Source organism: Dermacentor variabilis, chromosome 9 (genome assembly GCF_050947875.1).
Source record: "Dermacentor variabilis isolate Ectoservices chromosome 9, ASM5094787v1, whole genome shotgun sequence".
Classification (NCBI taxonomy): domain Eukaryota; kingdom Metazoa; phylum Arthropoda; class Arachnida; order Ixodida; family Ixodidae; genus Dermacentor; species Dermacentor variabilis.
Genome location: NC_134576.1, coordinates 38,581,041 through 38,605,913, shown reverse-complemented (window position 1 = coordinate 38,605,913; position 24,873 = coordinate 38,581,041). Strand labels below are relative to the sequence as shown.

Below are 24,873 nucleotides of genomic sequence, written 5' to 3'. Positions count from 1 at the left end.
CCAGTGAGGCAATATAAATCTATTGAGGCTAAAGAAGTGAATTAATGTTCCACTGCAATGCTGTCAAAGATCTTATGGTTAGGATAGTACTGTAGTAGAAACAAACTTCTCGAATGTGCTCTCCTGGAAAGCGCTACTAGGCGGATATGTTTCGGCATTTGTCTTAGGCATCAAACAAGAAGCACTGTCTAATGGGCACTGGCTACGTTTTAGATCTCGCGCATCGAGGCACACGTCAGTAGAGACTGCAAGTCCAACATGTGAAGTTGCCTGGGACCCGCAAACACTTAAAAAATATCACGGCTGTCATCAGATGGAAGCACACTGCAGTTATTGATGCTGCTTGCCTCTTTCGCAGTTGGCAGCTTAGAAGTTTCAAGAGAAGTTGCTGAAGCTATCTTTACTAGGTTAGCCATGTAGTACTATTTAGCCGGCATAAGCATTCAGAGAGGCTGCTGAGTAATCTGTCTATTACATTTTTTACTGCCTTGTCCACTTCGGCTTAAACTGTCTGTGTAATGTGTGTACGTGCATGTGTTGAACGGGGGGGGGGGGGGTGAGAGGAGATCTGAATGTTTTTGGAAGTAACTTTAAGGAGGGTCTTTTTTTCGTGTGTGCCTACTATTTCTCTCGGCGTTAAAGACCTCATGTTCAATTTCAGACCAAAATATGGAGTAGAAACGTGTTGTCTCGTCATTTCTTTTATTATGTTTTACAATCAAACAGGCAAATTTCTCAGCAGTTCAGTAGGACAATGATCCGCACTAGAAGTCTTCACAATCGGACAATGGTCCTACACCGGTCCTCACGAAAAGAACGACGTAACTAGCGCCTGCTGTCAGAGAGATTCTAGGTTTCGATATGGCACTAGTATTATGACTTGCTCACTATAGAAACACCAAGAAAACAAAGAGTGCTAGAGACATATATAGCCCAATGTTTGCACCTTAGACTATTTCCTAAATTTTTAGCCGAAATAAAATTACACTAAGTAAATGAAAGCAGCAGAGTGTGTTTGACGTATACAGTAAGAGCTTGCCCCGTGCAGGATGTTTATTAGTAGTATTCGTAAATTTTGCGTCATTTCAAATACGATCGAGTACTAGATGCCGTGTCATTAGCTTGGCGGCTACTTCGAAGAACAGAGCTAAGCAGGCCGCTTTACTTGGCCCGCTAGTACTTTCACCGGCCGTATTGCACAAAACACAGTTTTTGAAAGTTGCCAACGTTAAAGAAAGAGGTTGGCGATGGCCCAGAATGCTTTGATTGCTTTGATCTATGTCTTTGACACCGAAGTCAACAGACAGGATTTACTGCTCAAAAGGCAACAACGATTGGCGAGTCAATATTGCATAGTGACAGTGCATGAGAGAAGCAAACAAATAGCAACAAGGACAGTCCTTGCCCCACTCTGTCACTGTTTTCGAAGCACTAAGACACGGTTGAACAATGAAGGCCACGCGCGTATGTCCACGTAGTAGAACGATGACGGTTGCTGCAGTGTGGTAGCATAGTTCGTTCACTGAAACAGCGCCGGCCTTTCGTGCGGTGGGAAGTGCCTATCACTGAGGCCCGCCATCCTCGTGTCTGAGATTGAAGGAAGCCGCGACAACGTTGATCATGGCCACCACGGTTGCGATGGCGGTCGCCACGTTGGTGAGCAGCTCCACGCGTCTCTGGTGGCACTCTTTCGAGAAGTCCAAGAATCCAACGACCACGAGAAGCCCCATTTGTATAACCTGGATGGAATAGAACAAGAATTCGTTGAGACTTCAGTGTCATTGCAGCGCCCAGTGTTGTGCAAACCAAAGTGCCAGCTGTACGTGACCCGTGCGGCTTAACCACTGGCTCGGTCGCGACAAGATTTCGCGAATAGGTAGGCACTTGAAGCGAACATTTCTTACCCTGTTTGGGGGTCTTTCTATATTTTACCCTCACTATACCCCCACTCTAAGGTGAGAGCGTAGCAGGAGGACAATATAAAAGTGCTCGAAATTTACAAATGTACCTCTAAACACGGCTTTACCAGCAGAGGACCTTCTTAATTAAAAAAAAATATACTTGAACTTTTTTTCAAGTATGCTCACTGTGCACACAGAAAAATGAAGCACAACCGCCAGCGCAGTATCGTACTCAGATACAAAAACGAGAAAGAAAAAGTGGACAGGTGCAAAATATGAACTCTGTGATGTGCAGCAGCATAGGCTCGCCAAGCAAACCGACACACATTGGCTCACCGGCCAGTATTAAAAGAAGGAAATTAAATACTATAACGGCCAGTATCTAAGAAAACAGCAATAGCCTTAAAATGAAGGAGTGCGCGTGGATCATTTTGTTTTTAATGTGTAAGTACGCGTGGCGTGGTGGTAATGTAAAGTATAAGTGTACATTTTGAAGAAACAGAAGTGTGGTGCGGTCAATTTGAAGGCGTATACGGTGCCTCAATTGCCGCAAATGGTGCACTTGTTTTCTTCCCCTAACTTATGCATGTCCAGCTTAGCAGTTTCGCAGGTGACGAGCATTTCTTATTCATTCTGCACAAATATTATGCATGTTTGATCACAGATTTAATCCGGTAGATCTCAAATTAGGAGCGATTTTCATGATTCAAAATATTGGGAGCACGTTAAAATGTAACTGCCTCCACGCCTTTCGTATAAACATCTGCCCTGAAAGAGGTAAGGAAAAGTTAATGAATGAGTTTTGTTAAATTAGTATTCCGAAGCCCACGTTATTTCCAGCAAAGTATGCCATCCTCGCCTAAGTACCTCCTCTGCAAAAACGCTGTCTTGGCTGCGCTCGTAGTCCTTTCTTTTTTAAAAAGTACGTATGATGTAAAAAAAAACAGAACAAGACAATATAGATATATGCGAACACTTCTATTTCTTAATGAGCGGTCGATCCTGAGTTAGAAACAAATTGGTTTCAGACCATAGTGCTCAATATGACAGGCTGATATTTACCTTGACAGCCGTGTTCAATTGGCACGGCGCCAAAGGCAGTATGCGGCATTAAACTCTGCAGATATCTCAAAAGTTCATGATAGTGTTGAGCATGTGATATTGCACAATCAGCTGCGGAACATGAATTCTCCAAATACCTTCAAGCATGGATTGCGGAATATCTAAGGAACAGGAAATTTTATTGCTTCCAAAACGGCATTTCATCGGCTTGATACGCGCAGACAAAAGACGTTCTACAAGGGGCAGTACTTTCTGCAGTCTTAATTTTCTAATGCGCTCTATCCCATGTCAGGACGACGAACATACTTACGTGTATGCTGATGACACAGCGTTTTTCTCGCCGATGAATGGCGTCCAAAAGCTTTATAAAATGTTCCAGACATGCTTGTCTGTTATAGAAAGATGGCTTGATTCGATGCATCACTGTCTCGGCGTGCTTGGATTTCCGTTAAAGGACCCCGCATATGTCTCTCTCTCTCTTATCATCTAGATATCATCCCACAAGTAGAGATTGTCAAGTATCTTGGCGTGATATATGACTGTTGTCTGTCTTGGAAGGCGCACGTTGACTGTATTGCGAAGGGTGTTCGTGCGGTTAGTTTGCAGCGTTGTCTCAGCAATAGTCGATCAAGAATGCGAAGAACGCTGTCATCAATATACCGCATCTATGTTCACCTGGTATTGGAATTTGGGTGTATTTTACTCTGGAGCTGCTGCATATAAACTTCGCCACCTGGTTCTTCTGGAGAGGCAGGCCTTGCAACAATGTTTAGGGCTATCTAAATTTGTAGCAAATGAAGTTTTACACCTGAAAGCCAGGATCCCTTAGCTGGTTACGTGGTTTTGATGGTTAGCTGCACAAACATCTTTAATGCTATATTTATCCCCAATAAGGCGTACACAAACAGTTTTTATCTCCCAACCGGATTTGTTTTTTGACTTCTCATTGCCGCGCTTCAACACACCTCGAATTATTTTATGCAAACTCTCCCTGACAAGTTAAACTTCCAAATTCGGGAGGTGGCTCCTGTTTGTTCCAACAGTAATTACATTATAGTTCAGTTCGATGATATTTTCCCTAAAAACTCTCACTATTCTACCGCATGCTGAGCTTTTTCTTAAATGACTACTTTTTGTACATACCGATCAAGACAGTTATTGCCACTGAGGTTTCCCAAAATGAAGAAAAGTGCGGAGTTGCAATATTTTTTCCTATTCTTGGTTGCTCGTTTTGTAGTCACCTACAAGACTTCGCACGGATCTTTCTAGCAGAATTTTTAGCCCTCCATCAACTAATTACATCAACACGTTCCACAGTGGTCGTAACGGATTCTCTGTCTCGGTGCTCCTCCCTCGCTTCTTCTGATGACTCCCAGGTTTTGCGAGCTTTTAAATTGTTAGTATTCCATCATTAGATCGGTTTTGGTATCAGGACACAATGGCCTACTTATAAATTGAATGGAAGCTTCCTTGGTGAAAGTGTCTCTGAATGGCCGCGACATTTAAGTCCTACCGGTATCAGCTTTCATCATAGGGGCTAGATGTCGGAGGTAAATGATGCACCATGAATATCGCGCTTCTTCAAGGAACTCCTCAAGTTTTCAGCACTAGTCGCATCATTGAAATAGCAAACTCTGTCAAGCGCAAGCACTTGAAGCTGGAATCACTAGACTACGGTGGTACAGGGTAGCACTAGGAGCGCCTTCGAAGACTGCGTGACAGCGCCCACAGAAACAGTTCTGTAATGTGTGTGTTCTTTTGTTGGTGTCTTTTCTCATTCTTTTTCTCTCTCACACCTATAGCATCTCTTTGCTTCTCTCCCGGTACAGGGTAGCCAACCAGTGATAAGCTCTGGTTAACCCCCTGTCTTTCCTTTGCCTTTCTCTCTATCTTTCTCTCTCAATATTTACACAGAGCTGGGGCTGTTTTGTAAGAGTCCACCTAGTTGACCGTCCATTTCGACCGCCGCTGATCAGCTGGGGCCGCTCGTCTCCTCCTCGCACGCACAGCTACATGCAATCTGCACATCAACAGCGGCCTAAATGAACATTCCACAAGGTGGACTCTTACAGTATACTGGCTCCCTCAATGAACTTTCTCTTGGGGGAGGGGGGAGGGTTCATAAAGCGATAGATCACTTTCACATTGATTGTAAAAGATATTGTCATTTGCGAAAAAGAACATTAGAAACCGTTCCGTCTACTTAGATTGGAGCTAAATGTTGAACATTTACTGTCTTTGGGTGCCTCGACACTTCGGCACCGCAACAGGAAGCTTGGCGATGCCATCCAGGATTTTATTGCAGAATCAGAAATATTTCTACTATAAGATCAGAACTTACGATTTCGTTATATTTCTAGAAAACGAAAAAGACTAGCTGTATTTTCTTTGTTTTCATTTATTTCTCCATTTTATTAAAAGCGTAAGCTAGAACCTATCTGTTATTTCTCATATAACTATTCACAAGTTTTGTTTAAACTATTTTATATTTTTTTCCTTGTTATGTTTAACTGCGCGGTTCTTGGCCACTTGCTCCGAGGGGGTATGTGCCACTAACATCTAGGCTCTACGTCTACATCTCTATATTTTGAACAGGGCAACGGTGTGTACGCAAATATCCTGGCATTCTGTTTCTTCATCTTTGTAATCGCTGTACCTGTTACGACTAACAACGGCACCACTGCCATGTCAGGGAAAGAAGAGAAGCAACTAGCGTCACACGTGGGCACATACCTCTCCTTAAGTACAGTTTATTAAAGGTCAGGTAAAATAGCGACCCGTATTGAAAGCGGGAGCCAACGTTTCGACAAGTGGACTTGTCTTTTTCAAGGCGACATATGTTTTCCTCGGCACAGTATATGTAGGTAGGGTTCTTCTAAAGGGGAGAGGGGGTAACGCGGCTGAGTGCGTCAACGGGAGAAGGTGTGTTAACGGCGAGGCTGTAGAATCGAGAATGAAGGAGTGCTGCGGAAAAGGCCGGTGACACGGCCGTCTGTCAGTCACACGTCAACGGCCACGTGTCAGTCGGCGGGCCAACGGAGGGCACAGCACCCCTCTATTACCTGCTTCGCTGGTGGTCGTGGGCTATCCTGTCTGTGAAAGAGATGACAGAAGGAGCGGCAGAAACCGGTGCTCGGGAAAAGTAAAAGAAAAGAAAGAGAAGAATATATGTAAGAATACGGAAATGGAATAAATAACTGAATAAATAAATAAAAGGAAAAAACGGAGAAGAAAGAAACAAAAGAGAAAAAGAAAGAAAAGAAAAAGAAGGAGAAAAGAAGAAGAAAGGGGAAAAAAGAAGGAAGAAAACCACTAAGCAACCAAACTAAGTTATGTTGCCTATAGCTTGAAATTTAGCATAGCGAATAGATTCTAACGTTTCCTTTGAAATGTATATGCCTATTGGTTGCAATGCCTTGAACTTACGGATAAGGTATGAGTGAATAAACTTTTATTTGGTCCAGCAAAACGCGATGAAACACGCACCCTGCTAATCCCACGACGGGACTGGCAGATCTAGCCTGCCGGCCCGATCGCGGGCGCGCTGGACGGCCAGGATTTGGTCCTCAAAGACGGGACTTCGCAGCAGCACATCCCACTCTTCCTTGGTGAACTTCGGGCTCAGCGACCCGCACTGCCAGAGCATATGAGGCAAAGTAGCAACCTCACCACAGGCCACGCAAGAACAATTCGGAAAATTTTCGGAATATATATGCTGTTAAGGGACGCCGGATTTGGGTAGGAGTTCGCTTGCAGGAGTCTGAGTGTGACCGCCTGCGGCCTGCTTAGCTTGGAGTGAGGCGGCGGGAAAACCCTTCTCTCTAAGTAAAAGAATTTAGTGATTTCGTTGTGCGGATAAGGTATGATACTTCGTATTTTCTTTCTCGTTCAGAATGGAAATTTGACTGTAACATGTGGAGTTTAAGTTCATCAAAGTTATGACCTGGTTGGTTGAAATACTCGGCAGCGGCTTTGGGAAGCTTTATAGCTGTGTCCGCGCGATGTCCGTTTAATCTGTCGTTCATCGATTGTCCCGTTTCGCCAATATATTGTTTCTTATAGAAGGAACATTCAAGCATATAAATCCCATCCGAACTTGTATAAGTAAAGCTAGTTTTGACTTCGTGTGTGTAACTATTTGATATGCTTTTAATTTCAATGTTATTTTGAAGGTGCCTGCAGGTTTTGCACTGGGGCGACAACATGCTTTTATTACGGGCAAATGGTGTTGGATGATTTTTACGCGCATTAACATGTCCTTAAAGTTTCTGTTGTAGCGATAGGTAACCCTTGGCACGTCCGGGAAGGCTTTTCTCGGACTCTCGTTACGTTACTTGATAATATTGGGTGGTATTTTTGTAGGATGTTGTTTATCCTTGAGAGTTTATTAGAATATTTTGTTATAAAGGCTGGCGGTCTGCCAGATTCTGGTGCAGGCTGTTTCTTAGCTAATTCCGACTGTCTCTTGTGGATAGTTTCTTTCTCCTGACGTTGTTTTAAGGTCATTTAGGTGGTGAATATAATCGTTGTCTTCGCTGCGGATTCTTCTTATTCGTTTCGCTTCTCCGAGAAAAATTCCTTGCTTGCAGTGTCGCGGGTGATGACTGTTGTAGTCTAAATATTGCTGGATATCCGTTGGCTTCCGGTAAAGTGTAGTTCTCAGTTTTCCAGTTTTTTTTTTTATGTAGACCGCCGTGTCGAGGAAGCTTATTTGGCTAGGAGAGTGGTGAACAGTAACTTTAATACTCGGGTGAAAGCGATGGAAATGGCTAATTAAGTCGGTTAACGCGCTTGTGCCGTGTTCTCATATTATAAATATGTCGTCGGTGTAACTAAGATAGGTGTGGGGTTTTAAAAGGTAGTATTTCAACAGGTCTTCTTCAACCATGAAAATGTTCGCACACGTAGGAGCGTATGGTGTTCCCATGCTAGTGCCGAAAGTTTTCAGGTAGTGAATAGAATTGAATTCAAAATAGTTGAGCGTGAGAAATAACCTAAGGAGCGACAGGCAAACTTCAGAAGCGTGCACTAGGGAATTGATTGTGCGGATTTTCGATCGGCTTCAATTCCCTCACTCATGGGAATGTTAGTGTAAAGGGCAGAAACATCCAAAGTGACTAGAATAGCGCGGTCGGAAAGGATTTGGTTGGGGTTGATGCCGTAAATAATTCGAAGGAGGTGCGGCGTGTCTTGAACAAAAGACGGGAGGGTGGTGGGGATGTTTGACAAGCGGTGATTTAAGAATTTAGATAGTGACTCGGTAGGTGTGTTATTATAAGACACGATAGGCAGACCTGAGATTTCTGCTGTAAATATTGCTTCGGCGGGAACTTTATGTATTTTAGGAAGAAGATAAAAGCAGCCTCCTTCTTTGTTTTGGGGCATCATGAAGCGATATTTAGATTGCGTGATTAATTCCCTGGAGAGGAGCTCCGCTATTGTGTTTTTCACAGTATTGCTGTAATCTGAAGTTGGGTTAGAGTCGAGTTTTCTGTAGTGGGTGTGGTTGCTCGGATGTTTGGAGGACTCATTCTTGCACTTTTCCATAGGCCAGATTACAATACTGCAGCCTATGCCTGCTGGTTTTATTACAATATCATTCCTTTCTGCAAGTGCCTTAAAGATTTGGTGCAGAGCGGGGGACAGATTTTTGCGTTTCTGGCAATGCCGCGCTGACTCTAGAATTTCCTTTGAGATTAGCTTTAGCTATAGATCCAGGTCTGGGCACTCTTCGGCTTCCGGTGTCCACGTGCTAGGTGGTCTAAAACAGTCTCTATCCTGTTTTCCTACATCTGGCTTATCGAAAAAGAACTCCTTGATGCGAATGCGTTTTGAAAACTCTTATATTTTCGTGGAGTTCGTATTCGTGTACTGCGTTGTTCGTGGGACAAAATGTTGGGCCACATTTCAGGAGATCAATTTCATCAGGGCTTAGACTCTGGGATATGTTCACTACGTTGCTGCAGTGCTCTGGATATTCGCTTGTAGGACTATCGGTGGAGCTATGTGCTATAGGGGTTACATTAGTTTTGTTGAGTGGGTCTGCAGCTGTAATACCTTTGTGCTGGTGTTTATCGAGTAATTCTTCCTCCCTAGTTCGGACGAATTGTTCAAGTTCTCTTTCTTTCCGGTTCAGATAAATTTATGCTGTCAAGTTGAACAGTAATTATCGGAAGTTGTTCCTCCCAGTGTTCTTCTAGAATATCAATTAAAGAGAGCGATGTATCGTCTAGGACAGCATTCCACTTCAATAATAGTCTGGAGGGTAAAGAACCGAGGGCACATCTAGCCTTAATTCTGAGACGTTTTGGAATTTTCCTGTTTAATGCAGCTAGTGTAAGTTTTTAGGTCATCATCATCATGATCATCATCATCATCATCATCATCATCATCATCATGAGCCTGGTTAGGCCCACTGCAGGGCAAGCCCTCTCCCGTACTTCTCCAACTACCCCGGTCATGTACTTATTGTGGCCATGTTGTCCCTGCAAACTTAATCTCATCCGCCCTCCTAACTTTCTGCCGCCCCTTGCTACACTTCCATTCCCTTGGAATCCAGTCCGTAACCGTTAATGACCATCGATTATCTTCCCTCCTCATTACATGTTCTGCCCATGCCCACTTCTTTTTCTTCATCTCAACTAAGATGTCATTAACTCGCGTTTGTTCCCTCACCCAATCTACTCTTTTCTTATCCCTTACACCCGTTACACGTTACACGTTACACCCATCATTCTTCTTTCCATAGCTCGCTGTGTCGTCCTCAATTTAAGTAGAACCCCTTTCGTAAGCCTCCAGGTTTCTGCCCCGTAAATGAGTACTGGTAAGACGCAGCTGTTACACACTTTTCTCTTGAGGGATAAGGGCAACCTGCTGTTCATAGTCTGAGAACGCCTGCCAAACGCACCCCAGCCCATTTTTATTCTTCTGATTATTTCAGTCTCATGATCCGGATTCGCGGTCACTACCTGTCCTAAGTAGATGTATACCCTTACCACTTCCAGTGCCTCGCTACCTATCGTAAACTGCTGTTCTCTTCCGAGACTGCTAAACATTACTTTAGTTTTCTGCCGATTAATTTTTAGACCCACCCTTATACATTGCCTGTTCAAGTCAGTGATCATGCATTGCAATTTGTCCCGTGATTAACTAAGTAAGGCAATATCATCAGCGAATCGCAAGTTACTAGGGTATTCTCAATTAATTATTATCCCCAATTCTTCCCAATCCAGGTCTCTGAATACCTCCTGTAAACACGCTGTGAATAGCATTGGAGATATCGTATCTCCCTGCCAGACGCCTTTCTTTATTGGGATTTTGTTTCTTTCTTTATGGAGGACTATGGTGGCTGTGGAGCCGCTATAGATATCTTTCAGTATTTTGACATACGGCCCGTCTACACCCTGATTCCGTAATGCCTCCATGACTGCTGAGGTTTCGACAGAATCAAATGCTTTCTCGTAATCAATGAAAGCTATATATAAGGGTTGGTTATATTCCGCACATTTCTCTATCACCTGATTGATAGTGTGAATATGGTCTATTGTTGAGTAGCCTTTACGAAATCCTGCCTGGTCCCTTGGTTGACAGAAGCCTAAGGTGTTCCTGATTCTATTTGCGATTACCTTAGTAAATACTTTGTAGGCAACGGAGAGTGAGCTGATCGGTCTATAATTTTTCAAGTCTTTGGTGTCCCCTTTCTTATGTATTAGGATTATGTTAGCGTTCTTCCAAGATCCGATACGCTCGAAGTCATGAGGCATTGTGTGTACAGGGTGGCCAGTTTTTCTAGAGCAATCTGCCCACCATCCTTCAACAAATCTGCTGTTAGCTTATCCTCTGCAGCTGCCTCCTCCTTTGCAGAGCTCCCAAGGCTTTCTTTACTTCTTCCGGCATTACTTGTGGGATTTCAAGCTCCTCTAGACCTTCCTTTTTTCCATTATCGTCGTGGGCGCCACTGCTGGTACTGTATAAATCTCTATAGAAATGCTCAGCCACTTGAACTATCTCACCCATATTAGTAATGACATTGCCGGCTTTGTCTCTTAACGCATACATCTGATTCTTGCCTATTCCTAGTTTCTTCTTCACTGCTTTTAGGCTTCCTCCATTCCTGAGAGCATGTTCAATTCTATCCATATTATGCTTTCTTATGCCAACTGCCTTACGCTTGTTGATTAACTTGGAAAGTTCTGCTAGTTCTACTGTAGCTGTAGGGTTATAGGTTTTCATATAGTTTCTTGGTCAGATCTTTCGTCTCCTGTGATAGCTTACTGGCATCCTGTCTAATGGAGTTACGACCGACTTCTGTTGCACACTCCTTAATGATGCCCATAAGATTGTCGTTCATATCTTCAACACTAAGGTCCTCTTCCTGAGTTAACGCCGAATACCTGTTCTGTAGCTTGATCCGGAATTCCTCTATTTTCCCTCTTACCGCTAAGATATTGATCGGTTTCTTATGTACCAGTTTGTTCCGTTCCCTCCTGTAGTCTAGGCTAATTAGAGTTTTACCATCCTATGGTAAATGGAACATGTCATATTGGCAGGTTAACGAAATATGTGGAGGACAATGACATCCTATCGTACAATCTGATTGGTTTCAGATAAGGCTTGTCCTACACAAGATGCCATGTTGTTAATCAAACATCAACTGCTATTAGCTAAACCATAAAACACTCTAGCTCTCTTGGGGTTGGATGACGAAAAAGCTTTTGACAGAATTAAGCATAGAGCAATACTTGAAGTGATTTCCGAATTGGGATTGGGGAGAAAACTCTATAAAGTGGTCAAAACCTTTCTTGGCAGTCGTTCAGGTCACCTTAGATTGGGGAACATTAAATCAAAGAAGATGGATCTCGGTTACAGATGGACGCCACAAGGGTCCGTCTTGTCACCTATGCTTTTCAACCTGGCCATGTCAAAAGTGGCAAAGGGACTAACAGGGATAGAGGACAGTCACTTTACCATTTATGCAAACGATGTGACTATATGGACCGCTGAAGGAAGTATGGGACATGCGGAAAGCAGACTTCAGAAGAGCATTTATGAGGTAGAGTCTATTTTAGAAGACATGGGACTCAAATGCTCTGCTAATAAGCCTGAACTCCTTGTACTCAAGAACAGAAGAAGGGGTAGAAAACCGAGGGGATACGTTCCCGAGGAAGAACCCAGGTTAGTACTAACCACGAAGGCAGGCGAATATTATTAAGCAAATAGAATCCATTAGAGTCTTAGCGTTATTCCTGGAACCAAACGGAGCAAATGGAAGAACAATACGACACATCACAAGCAAGACTGTGGAGGTAATAAGGACTGCTAAGGAGAATCAATAACAGACACAGAGGGCTGGGAGAGGAGAGCGCCATGAGACTGGTCCACGCTTTCGCCTTGTGTCACTTCTCATATGTAGCTGGGATGCTCACTTGGACACAGACAGAGATAAACAAGTTGAACAGATTAATTAAACGGCTAGTCAGAACAACAGTGGGGCTACCGATTAACACTCCGGATAACAAATTAATGAAACTGGAGCTCCACAACACAATAGCCGAGATAACTGAAGCTCAGCAAATTGCCCACAGAGAGAGGCTCTCTGGAACAAGTCCAGGTAGAGCAATACTAGAAGAGGTAGGATGGTGCCCAACCGAATCCAAAATTTCAGGTGAAGGCACAGTAGAACTAAAAGATAGCATAAAAGAGATAATCAAGACGACCCCTTTCCCCAGAAATATGCACCCGGTGCACAACCTGGAAAGACGAAAGGCAAGAGCCGAAGCTCTCCTGCAAGAGATAGAACACGACAGAGAACATGCGGCATTTGTAGATGCTGTGTGGGTCAGAGGAAAGAAAGCCTTTACGGCAGTAGTAGTAGATGCAGATGGTCTCACTCGGGATGCTATTACAATCATGACTGAAGACAAGACAGTCGCGGAACAAGTAGCGATAGCATTGGCTTTAAGGAATAATAAGTGGACGAAGATTTTCAGTGACTCTAAGATGGCTATCAGACACTTTACCAATGGCTTTGTAACCAAAAGGGCTGCCCAGCTGATCGGTGAGTTGGACAGCCAAGAGATCGAAATCCGCTGGTTTCCTGCGCACATCGGGTCTGTCGATCCATCTCGGAAGAATTTAAACGAGATGGCTAACGCAGCTGCACGAGGGCTTACTATCCGTGCGCTACGCGACCAGGGCCTTAATAATATACAGGAGGAGAACAGGGACCAATTACATACATATAATCAAATCGCGAGGCATTACTACATGAACAGAAGGGAATTCCCAGTGCCACACGCTAAGCTCAATAGAGCTCAAGCGGTGACTCTGAGATTGCTACAAACAAGAACTTATCCAAATCCAAACTTTATTAACAAGATATATTCTGAAAGAGAGACAGCAATCAATTGCGAGAAGTGTAATGGCATCATTACTCTGGATCACATGCTTTGGCAGTGTCCTGTGACTTTCACAGACTGTGACAAGGAGAAAGACTGGTGGCGGCGAGTCCTACACAGGGGAGTTCTTTTCGATCAAGTACAGGTCGTCCAGAAGGCCCATGATACGGCGGTAAGGTTAAACCTTACTGTCCCGACGTGGGAGCCGCCTGCGACAACCTAAGGGTTGATCTTCAGGACATTAAATAAAGTTTATCGTACCATACCATACCATCCTATGTTCCTACTTTTACCATCCTAGTTTTTAGGTGAAATCTGTAATTTGTTCGTTTGGCGGTGAGTTTGCGGGATTCGAGGAAACTACTACTACTACTAAAGAACGAGGTGTGGATAGTGGTACAAATACGAATGCCACAGCGTTGCATCACGGGTGGACGTACCGAACAAACCTGCTTTATGCTCTTCATTTCCGTCCCGGTCTTACTGCAAATGGTCACGGGATTCCTAATAGTTCTTTTGCGTGGCACCATTACCTGCAGGCCAATGGAGAGTGATACCAGGACCAGGACGGGTGTGTAGAAGTCGAAGCCTCGTCCCAACTGGAGCACATGCTTGAGTTGCGCCCCATTCGCCGAGAGCAACGCCACGTCGAACAGGCCCTCGGAAACGCTCTTTTTGGCCGCGTACCAGTTGCGGTAGTTCGCTTCCGGATCAGCGACCGGTACGGAAAAAAATGGAGACGGCAGGCCCACCGTTCGGTCCACATTGTCGCCTGCCTGCATATGGGCGTCGGTGTCAAAAAGCCATTCTGCTGCTTACCTTCAACAACTAGCCCTGGTGACTACAACTTCGCCAAAGGGAACACCGCTGTTCCCAAGCGTCGCTTGTAGGCCGGACGGCTGCAACACTGCGCGACGTGCGTTCGTTCCTGATACAATGATGCGCGAAAGCTAGCCGGTCTGTGTTGAATGCGTCTGATAAAATGGACGTGATCAGCTTCGTAAATCGGTAACTTTTGTATCCTTACGAATTATCAACCCGCTAGTGATATTTTTGCCACACTTAGGTACCAGCCACCTTTTCATTTGGCACTTCTTTCCTGTACTCTGCTTTGTGTAGCTTGTTTTGTACTTTGCTTTGATTGCCACGAAGCACAACTTCAGGATCAAATAAAATGTAAGCATTGAGGCCAGTTTCAGGCAGATACAAAAAAAAGTGACTGATAGAGCTTGTTGTCCATGATCCATCGTTCGCACTCTTCAGGTTGGTCAGTTTCTAACGTTACACCTACGAGTACTTTTTTTTTAAGACTGCATTTGCTCCAGAGCGCGTCCGAAGTAGATAGCGGGCGTCCGCTGCCTGTAAGCGTATTTTACATGCTTAACCCAGCCTAGCCTGCTCCCGCTGGCTTGATCGTCTTGCCTCTTGGCTATGCTTTACTTGCTGTGTTATCACCTAGTAAAACAGCAAGCGTCGTCGTAAGGTCTCGGAGTACCGCGCACTCGAGGCGAAGTTCGAGCGAATAACGTTGCTGCGGATTCATCCAGTCGTGCTGCCGGGTGTCTACCAAATTACCACCGTATAGTTTGCCAGTTCCACAAAGCGTGCAACTACCAAAGAGTCTCGTGTCATTGAGCCAGAGTTTATGTTTTCTCAAAAGGGTGCACCCTGCCTGAGGTCCCGTTACTTGTGTGTCAGTGCTCGTGCATTTTCAATGCCTCTTCTCGCGTTAAGCTACACGCTCGAGGTCAGCGATTTTCGGCACGACTTCACAAGTAAAAGTGTGCGTGTAGCTGGCCACCTGCTACTTATTTTCCTTGCAGAACTACGAGATGAACTATAGACGCAGAGCGGGAGAAAGTGGCTCGAATATATGATTAGAAGTGAGGACGGGCCATCACTCAGCCGTGACTCGCGTTCACAAAGTTTTTTAAACTGACGTTGCGTTATGCAGCATTCGAAAAAATAGCAACGGGCTGATAAAACGAATGCCAGAGTAACGTATCAACATTAACGAGACCCCATTGATCGCATGATCGAGAATTAATTTATTATGTGGCCTATGATCACTGCATCGGGACTGCGTAGCAAATTCATTATCAATTCCGCTACGACGGTATTCTCGGCTGCTTTTCTCTACAATATCTAAATTACTATAGGCAGCACATATTGATCGGTAATTCAGACTTTATTGCTGATTGAGTTATCTTGCAGCATGCGTTCTGTGATACTGCGATGAACTTTCTCCCTGCATATTGCGCTCACTGAAATATCACTGGCCAGCAACATCAATAGATAACAAGTATGCGGCATATGGGTTTAGGCATACAGAAAGGAGTTGCATGTTGAAACACCGCCCAACTACCCCTTCCTCCGCATGTGCATCTGGCAGTCTTATAAAACAGCTGGGAAAGTGAGTGGCTGTTGCATACAAAGAATACAAAAATGAACATAAAATAATCTTAAATGACCTGCAATAAAACCCAGACTAATGAAAGAAACCTGAGGATTCCAGAATGTTAAGGTGGCATGTAGATTGTGCAGTTTCTCGGTAATGCGAGCCTTGTCGCTATGAGTTCCATGCATGTATAGGCCACCTTGTGCAACTGCTGTTTGCCAACATGACGTGCTTCTAAATATGAGCTGGAAGCACGTTTCAGAGAATGAATTATTATGTGTGTGGCAAACGTTCAGAAGAAAAGTGTTTTCACACGTTATAGACAGTTAAGATATTTGTTCCTTTGCGACCATCAATGATCCATGTAATTGAACTTTAGAGTTCGTGAGAAGTATCTCCATATATGACTAACTGCAGCAGTATAACAAGGCTACGCATTCAAATGAATCAGAATGCGGTGATGTCCCTACCGAAAGGTCGATTTTTTTTTACATATACATACATATACATTTACATATTTACATATTGTGCAAATGGAGAAGTTAGCGCTTATGCTTTGAAAACATTTGCTTGGAAAACCGTGTGACGCTTTAAGCAACGTCAGTATGTCATTTTACTCTTCAAGTGAGATCGCGAAATCATCTTTTTTGTACCAGCCTGTTTCAATTAACATGCTGTTACGCAGTCAAGAAAATATGAAATTCCTGCAGCATGAACCATGGGTCGAAACGCTAGGTCATAGAGAAATAAATTCAACAAGAGGGGACACTCGGCGAAAACTGGCAACAAGAAACACGTCATGCCTATTGTTAATCCCATCCGTTAGTTGACGCGAGCATCGGCAATAAAGAATGTGAAATTAATTTACAGATGTCTGATTTTTTCACATCTTTCCCACTAAAACTAAATAGTTTTACGTATGAATGAACTGATACATTGCGACTTATTTTTCTTGCGCTACCTAGCAACAAGCTAACGGCACGCCAGGCGCGACAGATGCATCATCATCATCATCATCATCATCATCATCATCATCATCATCATCATCATCATCATCAGCCTGGTTAAGGCCACCGCAAGACAAAGGCCTCTCCCATACTTCTCCAACTACCCCGGTTATGTACAAATGGTGGCCATGTTGTCCCTGCAAACTTCTTATTCTCATCCGCCCACCTATCTTTCTGCCGCCCCCCCCCCTACGCTTCCATTCCCTCGTAATCCAGTCCGTAACCCTTAATGACCATCGGTTATCTTCCCTCCTCATTACATGTCCTGCCCATGCCCATTTCTTTTTCTTCATCTCAACTAAGATATCATTAACTCGCGTTTGTTCCCTCACCCAATCTGCTCTTTTCTTATCCCTTAACGTTACACCCATCATTCTTCTTTCCATAGCTCGTTGCGTCGTCCTAAATTCAAGTAGACCCCTTTTGGTAAGCCTCCAGGTTTCTGCCCCGTACGTGAGTACTGGTAAGATGCAGCTGTTATACACTTTTCTCTTGAGGGATAATGGCAACCTGCTGTTCATGATCTGAGAATGCCTGCCAAACGCACCCCAGCCCATTCTTATTCTTCTGATTATTTCAGTCTCATGATCCGGATCCGCGGTCACTACCTGTCCTAAGTAGATGTATTCCCTTACCACTTCCAGTGCCTCGCTACCTATCGTAAACTGCTGTTCTCTTCCGAGACTGCTAAACATCACTTTAGTTTTCTGCAGATTAATTTTTAGACCCGCCCTTCTGCTTTGCCACTCCAGGTCAATGAGCATGCATTGAAATTGGTCCCCTAAGTTACTAAGCAAGCCAATATCATCATCGAATCGCAAGTTACTAAGGTATTCTCCATTAACTTTTATCTCCAATCCTTCCCAATCCAGGTCTCTGAATTTCTCCTGTAAACGTGCTGGGAATAGCATTGGAGAGATCGTATCTCCCTGCCTGACGCCCTTTGTTATTGGGACTTAGTTACTTTTTTTATGGAGCACCATGGTGGCTGTGGAGCCTCTATAGATATTTTCAGAATTTTTACATACGGCTCGTCTGCACCCTGATTCCGTAATGCCTGCATGACTGCGGAGGTTTCGACTGAATCAAACGCTTTCTCATAATCAATGAAAGCTATATATAAGGGTCGGTTATATTCCGCACATTTCTCTATCACATGATTGATAGTCTGAATATGGTCCATTGTTAAGCAGCCTTTACGGAATCCTGCCTGGTCCTTTGGTTGACAGAAGTCTAAGGTGTTCGTGATTATATTTGCGATTGCCTTAGTAAATACTTTGTAGGCAACGGAGAGTAAGCTGATCGGTCTATAATTTTTCAAGTCTTTGGCGTCCCCTTTCTTATGGATTAGGATTCTGTTAGCGCTCTTCCAAGATTCCGGTACGCTCGACATCATGAGGCATTGCGTATACAGGGTGGCCAGTTTTTCTAGAACAATCTGCCCACCATCCTTCAACAAATCTGCTGGCACGTGATCCTCCGCAGCTGCCTTCCCCCTTCGCATAGCTCCCAAAGCTTTCTTTACTTTTTTCGGCGTTACTTGTGGGATTTCAAATTTCTCTAGACTATTCTCTCTTCCATTATCGTCCTGGGTGCCACTGGTACTGTACAAATCTCTATAGAAGTCCTCAGCCACTTGAACTATCTCATCCATATTAGTAATGATATTGCTGGCTTTGTCTCTTAACGCATAAATCTGATTCTTGCCAATTCCTAGTTTCTTCTTCACTGCTTTTAGGCTTTCTCCGTTCCTGAGAGCATGTTCAATTCTATCCATATTATAGTTCCCTATGTCAGCTGTCTTACGCTTGTTGATTAACATCGAAAGTTCTGCCAGTTCTGTTCTAGCTGTAAGGTTAGAGGCTTTCATACATTGGCGTTTCTTGATCAGAGCTTTCGTCTCCTGCGATAGCTTACTGGTATCCTGTCTAACGGAGTTGCCAGCGACTTCTATTGCACACTCCTTAATGATGCCCATAAGATTGTCGTTCATTGTTTCAACACTAAGGTCCTCTTCCCGAGTTAAAGCCGAATACCTGTTCTGTAGCTTGATCCCGAATTCCTCTATTTTCTCTCTTAACGCTAACTCATTGATCGGCTTCTTATCTACCAGTTTCCTCCTTTCCCTCCTCAAGTCTAGGCTGATTCTAGTTCTTACCATCCAATGGCCACTGCAGCGCACCTTGCCGAGGACGTCCACATCTTGAATGGTGCCAGGGTTAGCGCAGAGTATAAAGTCTATTTCATTACCAGTCTCGCCGTTCGAGCTCCTCCACGTCCACTTTCGGCTATGCCGCTTGCGGAAGAAGGTATTCATTATCCGCATATCATTCTGTTCTGCAAAGTCTACTAATAACTCTCCCCTGCTATTCCTAGTGCCTATGCCATATTCACCCACTGCCTTGTCTCCAGCCTGCTTCTTACCTACCTTGGCATTGAAGTCGCCCATCAGTACAGTGTATTTTGTTTTGACTTTACCCATAGCCGATTCCACGTCTTCATAGAAGCTTTCGACTTCCTGGTCATTATGACAGGATGTAGGGGCGTACGCCTGTGCGACTTTCAATTTCTACTTCTTATTAAGTTTCACAACAAGACCTGCCACCCTCTAGTTAATGCTATTGACTACCTGTGTGTTACCAGCTATATTCTTATTAATCAGGAATCCGATTCCTAGTTCTCGTCTCTCCGCTAAGCCCTGGTAGCACAGGACGTGCCCACATTTTAGCACTGTATATGCTTCACTTGTCCTCCTGCGTCAAGGTCGATCCAAACAGGACGCGAAGCTTCGGACGAAAATCGGTTCAGTACACATTGTCACCGACATCAGCAAGGGTGGTTATGGGAGCAGCGATTGAAGCGCGACTATGGTTGGAGGGAACAAACATTGGGAAAGAAAAAAGCGTTATTTTTTTAAATCCAAGCGAGACACAGTTAGATTCATTCAACGAAAATAATATTCCAGGTGAATTTTTTATATTCATGACTAGTAAAGAAAGTACAAGTTTGTTTAATTTTATTGCTATTAATACATACTTTCTTTTCAGCGCCCATCGTTACAGGGGGCGATGACGCCGCTATCAATTGCGATGCAATGCAGCTCTTCAAATGTGCATAAAGGCGTGCTCGTAAAGTTCACCTGTTGAAATACGCCCCTAACACGTTGGGCTGTTTTGCTTGTCGACGTTTGTCTGAATTTGGTGACGCGGGTAGCTTCATCGCTTTTTAACCTGTTCAGTCAAAAGTAGTTAGTTACGACCGCCAGATGACTGTTTTAGCTGTTTTCGTGCGACTGCGCTGGCCGACGGGCTTGGCGTCCGACGATAGGACCAGCACTCTACACCTAAAGCTTTCGTTGACCTCCATAAAAAAGTACGTTCTGTGCACGGGCGCGATTTCGACAACCGTGCGGCTGGCCTATTCCAGCATCGCTTTACGCGCTGAAAGCTCGAAGCGCCCATCAAGTCCAATGGTGGGGCATTTGAAAGTATAGCGCTAAAGGTAGGTCCCCATATCAAGTTTCGCGCCTTCGAAAACAAAATGACGTCACTTGTTTTTAACGGATATGGCCGTCACATTCTTTTTTCTTTCTCCGGAAGTGTTCCCTCCTCATACAGATGGCGCTAAGTCCCATGAACCACCGATGAACCACCATGTTTTGAACGTATGGGCTCTTATGAAAGCTTCGCTACCAGGTACATTTACTTTGCATGCGTCATGCGCCAGACAGGCCACCAAAGTCAGGGAGGCCAGTTGGGCATGCGAAGTTCGCCTGTTCGGCGACCCGCCTCCTCTGGATGTAGTGCGTTTGTTGGGCTCCCGTCGTATTCTTGCGTTCCTTCTGCACTTCGACCCGGCACCACTGCACTATTTCACTACGGCATGGAGAGACATTCGGTTTGACACTCTGCAACGCATTTCAAGCAATTTTGGCTTTTACGGCATGGAACCGAGACTTGTGATGCAGTTAGCAAAAAACAGCTCGGCCGTCCTGGCGTAGTTAATTTGCGTTAACGACTCGTACTGGGAGACGTTTGCGACGCTCTCTATGAGCCCCAAGATTGTTACAACTTATTTCGGTAGTTTTTGGGCACGCTCGCCGCACCCGGCTTTGTGACGCAGTTAGCGAAAAGTACCTCGGCCATGTGACGCAGTTTCGCAGTACTGACTCTTATCGGTTCAAGTTTTGGCGCTTTCTCTGACCCACAACATTATTGTTACCAAGTTCGTTACTTTTTGGAGTACTTTTCAAGCACAGTGGCCGCGCCCGGCGTTGTGACGCTGTTAGCGAAAAGCAGCTTGGCCGTGTGCCGCAGTTTTGCGTGTACTGAATCTTACTGGGACAAGTTCGGGAAGTATTTTTCTGAGCCACAAAATTATTGCAATTAATTTCGTTAGTTTTCTCGGGGGATACCTTTGAGACCCGCTAGCGCGCCTGGAGTTGTGACGCAGTCTGCAAAAAAAGTAAGCCGGCCGTGATGACAGTTTGGCGGGTACTGAACCTTAGTGAGAAGTTTTTGACGCCTTTCTATGGCCCCGCAACATATACCTTCTTTCGGTACTCACGCTTGTCGAAGACGCGACGAGCGATTGGCGAGACTGATAACATTGGAGTGTGTTGTTTGCACCGGCAGAACGCACAAAAGATAACGTCGAGGAGCTCAAAAAACCAACTCTAAAATTCTGTCTTCTGAACGACTGAAAACAGGCTTTGCACCGACGCATTTGTCTTGAGTGCGAGTAGAATACATTCTGCGAGCGTCTAGCATGGTCTGGCTGAGAGGCTGTGTTGTAGCGACCTCTGTGTATATAGCGCACTATCGCGTCGGCTGATGCCAACTTGTTTTGGAAACGCACAGTCGCCCGTGAATTTGTGCTCTTAAAGCGCAGGAAATGATGGCTGGGAATATGGGAATGCTTGGAAATCAGATGGTTTCTTCATAATTTATAGTACGGCTTGGAATGGGAGTCGGGTATTTTTGACGCCATGTATGTAAACGCGAATTGCTTTTGTTTGTAATGTCGCCCATTCACCACTTTCACAAGTTTTTCCTCTACAGGCAGTATTCCTATACGGCCTAAATACCAAAATGACACATGTTTGTAATCTACTTTTTTCAGCTGGTGCCGTCCGGCGGAGCTTCGTACGGGAAACTACTGCTGCTTACCTGGTGCCACAACGTTGGATGAACGCACGAAAAGCCCGGAACGAGCATTTATATAGAGCAAAATAAAAGTTTCCTCATTTACAAGGCGTTTTGCGTCTACTTTATGAAATTGCACGTGGCACAGATTCGACGGAGGCTTGTGAAGATCGTTCGCAATCGTCTTAATTAAACGATTCCGCACTCAGACCACGCGCGATTGAGCAGCAGAATAGGAAAAAAAAAAGCGCCGAGTAGCGCAGCCGGCGTAGCGCGTGCCAGCTAGCGTTCAAAACGCTTGCGCCCAAAACCGAAACCGGAAGGAGTTAATCCCATCCGCCTAGTGCGCTACAGTCAATTTGGCAGCTGGGCTCTAGGGAAGTGTCCGCTATTGTTGAATGTCTCTCTATGGCTAGACCGTTTGACGTTCAGATTCGGCAATTTAAAAACTTGTGCACTATATGGTAATGCCATATGGTGCACCATATGGCAAGGTAATGAAAAACGATGATGACTGGGAAACGTCTAAATTGAGTGGAGCAACCAGTGCCCCGGCTTCAACAGCTATCACTTTCATATATCATGCTCGCGACCCATGAAGACGCGCGTTTTCTTGCCTCAGGACTGTAGTGGGAACGATGTTTGTGTTGATGATGATAAATAATCGAAGGTATCATTATCGAGACACCTGATGCTTTCCTGGTGGATGCTAAATAGAGGTAAGACTTGGTCAAGAGTTTTCACTCAAGCCAAGTAATTGGACGTTGTTTACGTGAAACAGCCCATTTGCTACCAAATATTTTTTTGTTCTTTCCAACTGCCATTTTATGATACTCTAGGGTCTAACCAAAGCAGAAAAAGAAAACAAAAGGAAACGTGGGTGTCCCTATGCTGCAGCGGAACTTTCTACATCAGAAAAGTCAAATGCTAGGGAATATTTCACCAACGTTAAACTGAGAGCAAAAGAAGGGCCTCACCTCTTTCGGCGCAGCCTTGACGGATGCCAGTTCGGTCATGTCCATGATTATGAATACAGGCACTAGCCGCGCTTCGTAGCGCAACAGAAAATGCCAGTGCTGACTGCGCCTAGCAGTTAGTTGCCGCAAAGTGCAAGCGATTTTCTGTGGGCGCGATGCCAAAGGTTGCGAACAGGTCGAAACAATGTAACGTTTATATTTCTGCTATTGTTTACGGCGCACAGCTCACTACCGCGTCACGCTCTTGGCATGCCCACTATGTTATGCGATCACTCGCTCATGCACGGGAGATAACGTCTTCTCTGGGGCCTGCGCAAACACTGAGGATGTGAGCCACTTGTACGTACGGTGAAGGCCGAATCGCTGTCGTTCAAACGCCGAAAATAAGCATTTCGTTATCAGTTGCCTAAACACGCACCGCATTCTAGCTGTATTTAAGCCTTCCTTCGGAACCTTGCTCTTATCTACGGTAAGTGCCGTTCGAAATTATCTCTGTTATCGGCGGAATGATACGAGCTGTATAGTTGCGCCTGCTGATGACATTTCAACTGCATCGCTTCCGCAGTCGCTTTTGTTTGCTCTCACTGCAGCATAGCACACACTGTCATTAAATATTTGTTGTTGTCTTTTTCAACGTTATTAGCGGCAGGCACGATGCACTCAAGGTTGCCCAAATCTTGCTTAAACTCAACTGCACTGAGCAGCTGACAGCAAAATATTGAATACGGTGGCACCAGCAAACATCTATATTTATTCTAGTACCGCTCCGCTACATGGAATTGCTAGAATACATTGCATTGGTGCAACACCCGCACGTAGACTCAACCACTTGATTTCAGTCGGTATGTCCAGGCTACAAAGAAATGCATATTTTTTTCGAGGCAGCAGTAATCTGCAAATTTTGCTCTCGACTGAACATAACAGCACAGCGGGGCTCTTTGATCGCAATATCGTTTATAATAAAACCTTATTTTTATATATAACTTGTCTTTCAAGCGCAGCAGGCTTAAAACAGCTTTCGCAATAATAGTCTGTTCATTAGAGCTACTCAAAGCAGCCCTCTTCAAACCTGTCAATTATTCAGGTAAATTATGCAATTAATTTTACACCTAACCGCAGCAAATTCGTATAACGACGTAAATGTCGACCGGGAGTTCTGGGCTAGTGGTCCTTTCTTTTTGCTGCCATAGAAGAGACTTCATATTTAAACGGCCGCAAGCCTCTTTGGCCTCTAGCTTTTCTTTCGTTTTTTCTGCGTCCAGATCGTGCCCATAAAACAAAAAGAAATTAAAGTAAACTCAAACCTCGAAAGTCGTAGTACACAGAAGCGAAATCTGATGTAAATATTCAGCAACGTTGAAGAAAGGCTATATCATATGTCATTATGTAACCATCCAAGGAATGAAACACAAACGCTAGCCTACCGGCGCTTGAACACACAGTTAAGCCGAAACTCATCATCCTCCCCGCCACTCCTCCCCCCCCCCCCCCCGTCGTGTTACCAACAACCTATATTTACTTGTTTGTTTCTTTATGTAGTCACTTGCTCAGAAGCCGTACTTTACTAATTGACTTGTATACTCATTTGAAGAATATCACCTAGTAGTGACGGCGAAAAGCGGTCACCCGAAAAAGATTAACAAATACACGCGTCACTGCCCCCCTCTCAACTTCATCATCCCGATGTTACAAACATAACAGGAGATCGAAAAATAATATTACAAGTAATAAAAAACGAAGTCCAAAAGTGACACAGTCCAAAAATAAAAGTCCAAAGTTCAGCAATGCAATCTCCTAAAGTTTGTCAGCGCTGGTAGAATGGCTTAAGACGCACAACGTGGACTACTTCAGGTCGTGAGTTGCGCCGCTGTGATAGCGAAATAACATCTGGCACGACCTCGTAGTCGAATGCGCCAATGCGTCGGATAATTTTGTAGGGTCCGAAATAGCGGCGTAAGAGTTACCCACTAAGTTCTCGTCGACGTAT

General features: G+C 44.5%; 1 protein-coding gene across 1 annotated transcript; it reads right to left on the bottom strand.

Annotated features, from left to right (window-relative positions):
* Positions 1–695: 695 nt before the first annotated feature.
* Positions 696–23,232, bottom strand: LOC142557978 (ninjurin-1-like). The gene is made up of 3 exons (XM_075670153.1): positions 22,887–23,232; positions 13,894–14,136; positions 696–1,739 (listed from the first exon to the last, which is right to left on the bottom strand). Exons 1-3 carry the CDS (start codon positions 22,929–22,931, stop codon positions 1,563–1,565), a joined length of 465 nt encoding a protein of 154 aa, XP_075526268.1. The 5' UTR covers positions 22,932–23,232; the 3' UTR covers positions 696–1,562.
* Between the last annotated feature and the right edge of the window lie 1,641 nt (positions 23,233–24,873).

Excerpts from the sequence above, each read along its gene's own strand:
- LOC142557978 (XM_075670153.1), bottom strand. The coding sequence starts at position 22,931 with ATGGACATGACCGAACTGGCATCCGTCAAGGCTGCGCCGAAAGAG. Across the intron at positions 14,137-22,886 it reads TCAAGGCTGCGCCGAAAGAG|GCAGGCGACAATGTGGACCG; the intron begins GTGAGGCCCTTC and ends GCCCATATGCAG. Across the intron at positions 1,740-13,893 it reads CACTCTCCATTGGCCTGCAG|GTTATACAAATGGGGCTTCT; the intron begins GTAATGGTGCCA and ends TATTCCATCCAG.